We start from the raw sequence: 3,481 nt of genomic DNA on the forward strand, positions 1-3,481 counted from the left end.
AAAGTTTATCAGTTTGAACATTAAAAATCTTGTCTTTGTGGTGTATTAAATTAAATATGGGTCAAAAAGGATTTGCAAGTCATTGTATTCTGTTTTTATTTACATTTTACACAATGTCCCAACTTCATTAGAATTAGGGGTTGTAATATTATAATTTGTAGGAGACAGGGCTTGTATGTGTGAAGATGCCAGAGCTGAAGGATACGAGGTCTGCAGAGCAAGTAGCTGTGCGACAAGCAGATCCAGCTGGGTGTTGGTCTCCTGACAAGTGGCAGTGGGCGTCAGTGACTGAGTAGGAGGGGAGATGATTGGCCAGTGAAGCTGAGTCAATACTTCCTCAAAATCACTGAGAAAGAATTGAAGAGGAGGATTTAGCTCATATTGTGAACCTAGGATCAGGACACAACAACACAGCATGTGTTTTTGCATTTCAATCCGTCACAAGAAACACTGTGTGCATATACACCTGGACAGTCGGTATTTGATGATCTTGTGCCAGAAGTGAAGTGTTTCTCGGAGGAAGTCCTGGAGATGAGAACACCCAGAGTGGTCGAGTCCAGCGTCTAGTGCAGCCATGCTGTCTACTGCCCTTATGGCCTCCCAGATACTGCTGGTCATCAAACACTGCTGAATTGTATCACTGCAGGGCACACAACACTTCACACATTACTGCTTCTATCAAACAAACAAATACAAAAACAAATAAAATGCCACCAACTTTCAGGATCACTTCAAAGGAGAGAATACTGAGATGCTTTGCATCCTCGATCTTAACTTGCCCGTTGGACTGAGGAGGGCTCGTGAAAAAGTGTGTTAATGTTCATGGGGCTGGACCACACAAGTCAATGCCTCATTTAGTGGATATAACTCAGTTGCCTTTGGGTTCATTAAAACAGTTTGTAGATGGCATTATTATCTCCACCAAAGAGGTTATGTTATTACCACTGCTGGTTGGTTTGTTTACAGCATAACTCAAAAAGTAATGAATAAATTTTGATGCATTTTTTTTGGAGAGGTAGGGTATGGCTGTGGAAAAATACACTGGATTTTGATGGTGATGTGATGATGCTCTGGATGACAAACCAAATCCACAATTTTTTAATGGTATTATGAGGAAACTGAGCTGCCTTGGCAGAGGTTTGCTGTCTAGTTACATATCTGACTCTTATTATGAAATATAAAACTTGAATATATATTTGTTGTTCAAGTGTGTGGTTTTGACAACTTTTTTCACCTGAATAATGTCCTGCTCTGTATATATCTTGGTCAGCTCTTCAATAACTAACTGTAAGAGATCCCTATATTTATGTTATTGTGTTTCTATTAAAAAAACTGAATAACAGCTGATAGACAGATTTTTTTTTTTAAACAATCAAAGTTTAAAAGCCTTAATAATCTTGTTTTATTCAGGCTCCGAGCCTGATGTACATATTGTGCCACTGTTCCCCTCAAGATTTGTGAGTACATTTTGTCTGTTTTAAAAACACTTGATGCCATCCATCTATTACAGCACAGAGCCAGAATGTATATCGTAATTTTCATATTTTGATTTCTTTCTCAGTTCTCACAGCTCTATCATGTCACTCTCAATTTGTCTTTGACAACTAATCAGTGTCTTCATGACTTTACCCTCATTTACAGTACCTGAGCTCCTCTACATGTTGAAGGCAGCGGAGATATTTCATGTGTCTCTCTATGGTGTCAACTTGGTTAAGCGTCTGGCTGAGATTATCCATCCAAGGCTGAGCCTCCTGTAGGTGCTAGAAGACAAAGCAATGAACCACCTAACATAATGGCATAAGTGAAAGGACTTTATAGTTTCTGGAATATTGCTTGCTTCACTTCTCTGTTAAAGTAAGTAATTTATAGAAAAACATTTGGTATTAACACTTGTAATACATAGGGGGGAATCCACTGAAAACAGCCAGGACAAGGTGATTTGTAACAGACTGACAGGCACTATATTATCAGTGAGTAACAGACACCTTCTTTTTTATTTATTCAAATCGTTAGGTAGTTTCCTTGTTTTCTCAGAGGTGGCTCTACCTGGTGCAGCGTGTTGGAGATAAGCTGCTCTCTCTGCAGCAGGTCCTGTAGGGAACATCTGGCCTCCTCAGCAGCAGACAGGGCTGCAGAAACTTTAGGAGGCACAGAACTGGATACAGTCAAAACCTGAATAATACAAATGATAGGGTCACTGCTTATATTTGACATAGTAATGAACACAGATGGCTTTCCAGCTAAAACACTGCATAAAACCTGTAGTAAAAGGTTAAATGTTTACTTCACCTTTTCATTTTGCCTTCATCTGCTTACATGCAAAAACTACTGAGAATTCATTAATAAACTATTTGTAACACCCACAGGCAACTGCCTCTTGATTCACACATTCCCTATCGTTTTATCTCCGAAATGCGTTAAAGAAAAATGAACAAATTTCTGTGTAGAATAGCTCTTAAGAGCCGTGACAAAGTGTAGTCACTGTCCCTTTACGAGCTTGTGGCTAACCATGCATTTGGTATTACTATCAAAGTGGAAGCCTAGCTAAGCCTACAACTTAAAACAACCAAAAACAAGCGCAACAGTCACATTCCCCAGATTACAAGATGACCTATCTATCAGACATGAACGAACTTCATATTTTATACATGCTTCTATGGTTTTTGCTAAGTACGAACATTGTCAACGCTGTTATTTCACCTGTTCCTCCAGTGCGTTGTTTTCCTCACTCAATTTTTCCAGCAGCTCGCCAACATTCTTCAGAGCTTTCAGGTCGCTGCCCACCTCCTTCCCCAGGAAATCCACTACAAACTCCTGCATTTCCCCAGAATCTGTTGAAAAAGATTCGCTGCATTGCCTGGTTGTATAAATGTGCTTTAAAGAGTGCTCTGACGGTATATTCGTTGCTTTCTCTAAAACCGTGGTAGCCGCCATCTTTCCACTCCAATGCTGTCAACAAATGCCCTAGGACCGGTACGGGAGGGAGGGAGGCGCTCGTTGATTGGCTGTACGTAACCCAAACAGTTCCTTCGTGCGTGGCTACGTGGCGCCGTTTTTATTTACTGGCGTAGGTTATGTGTGATCTCAAATTATCACTAATAGGGGTTATGCGCAACTTACTTCCGTATACTGCAAAACAGAAACATCCGTTTCCGGTTTGCGACTAGTATGAAATATGGCACTGTTCTACTCAAGATGTCTCCAAGAACTACCAAAGATGAAGATCACGGATGTCCACCGAATATGCAGTTCGACGTCTAAAACACCGGGCAGCAAGCTGGATAAGGGGTTTAAGCTATATGCTTCTTCATACATCCACGACTACGAAGGTAGAGTTATGTATCGGTTATCTTACAAACGGAGATGTAGCTAAGCTAGTTCGTAAGCTAACTAGCTAATGTTATCGATATTTACACCGAGCATCTGTCTGGTACACCAAAATAATGTAATACACTACCGGAAAGCTAATAGTAACTAAGCT

The 3,481-nt window shown here is 40.3% G+C and overlaps 1 protein-coding gene across 1 annotated transcript in view; it reads right to left on the minus strand.

Moving 5' to 3' along the window:
* The window catches only part of rint1 (RAD50 interactor 1), a 12,609-nt gene extending 9,578 nt beyond the window's left edge, over positions 1–3,031 (minus strand). The window contains exons 1-5 of the mRNA XM_020601369.1: positions 2,701–3,031; positions 2,047–2,172; positions 1,645–1,760; positions 467–640; positions 206–346 (exon numbers count right to left, since the gene is read on the minus strand). Of these exons, the coding sequence (XP_020457025.1) occupies positions 206–346; positions 467–640; positions 1,645–1,760; positions 2,047–2,172; positions 2,701–2,934 (791 nt within the window). The 5' untranslated portion in view covers positions 2,935–3,031. The remainder of the gene's footprint in view (positions 1–205; positions 347–466; positions 641–1,644; positions 1,761–2,046; positions 2,173–2,700) is intronic.
* Between the last annotated feature and the right edge of the window lie 450 nt (positions 3,032–3,481).

Source organism: Monopterus albus, unplaced genomic scaffold (assembly GCF_001952655.1).
Source record: "Monopterus albus unplaced genomic scaffold, M_albus_1.0 scaffold51.1, whole genome shotgun sequence".
Classification (NCBI taxonomy): Eukaryota; Metazoa; Chordata; class Actinopteri; order Synbranchiformes; family Synbranchidae; genus Monopterus; species Monopterus albus.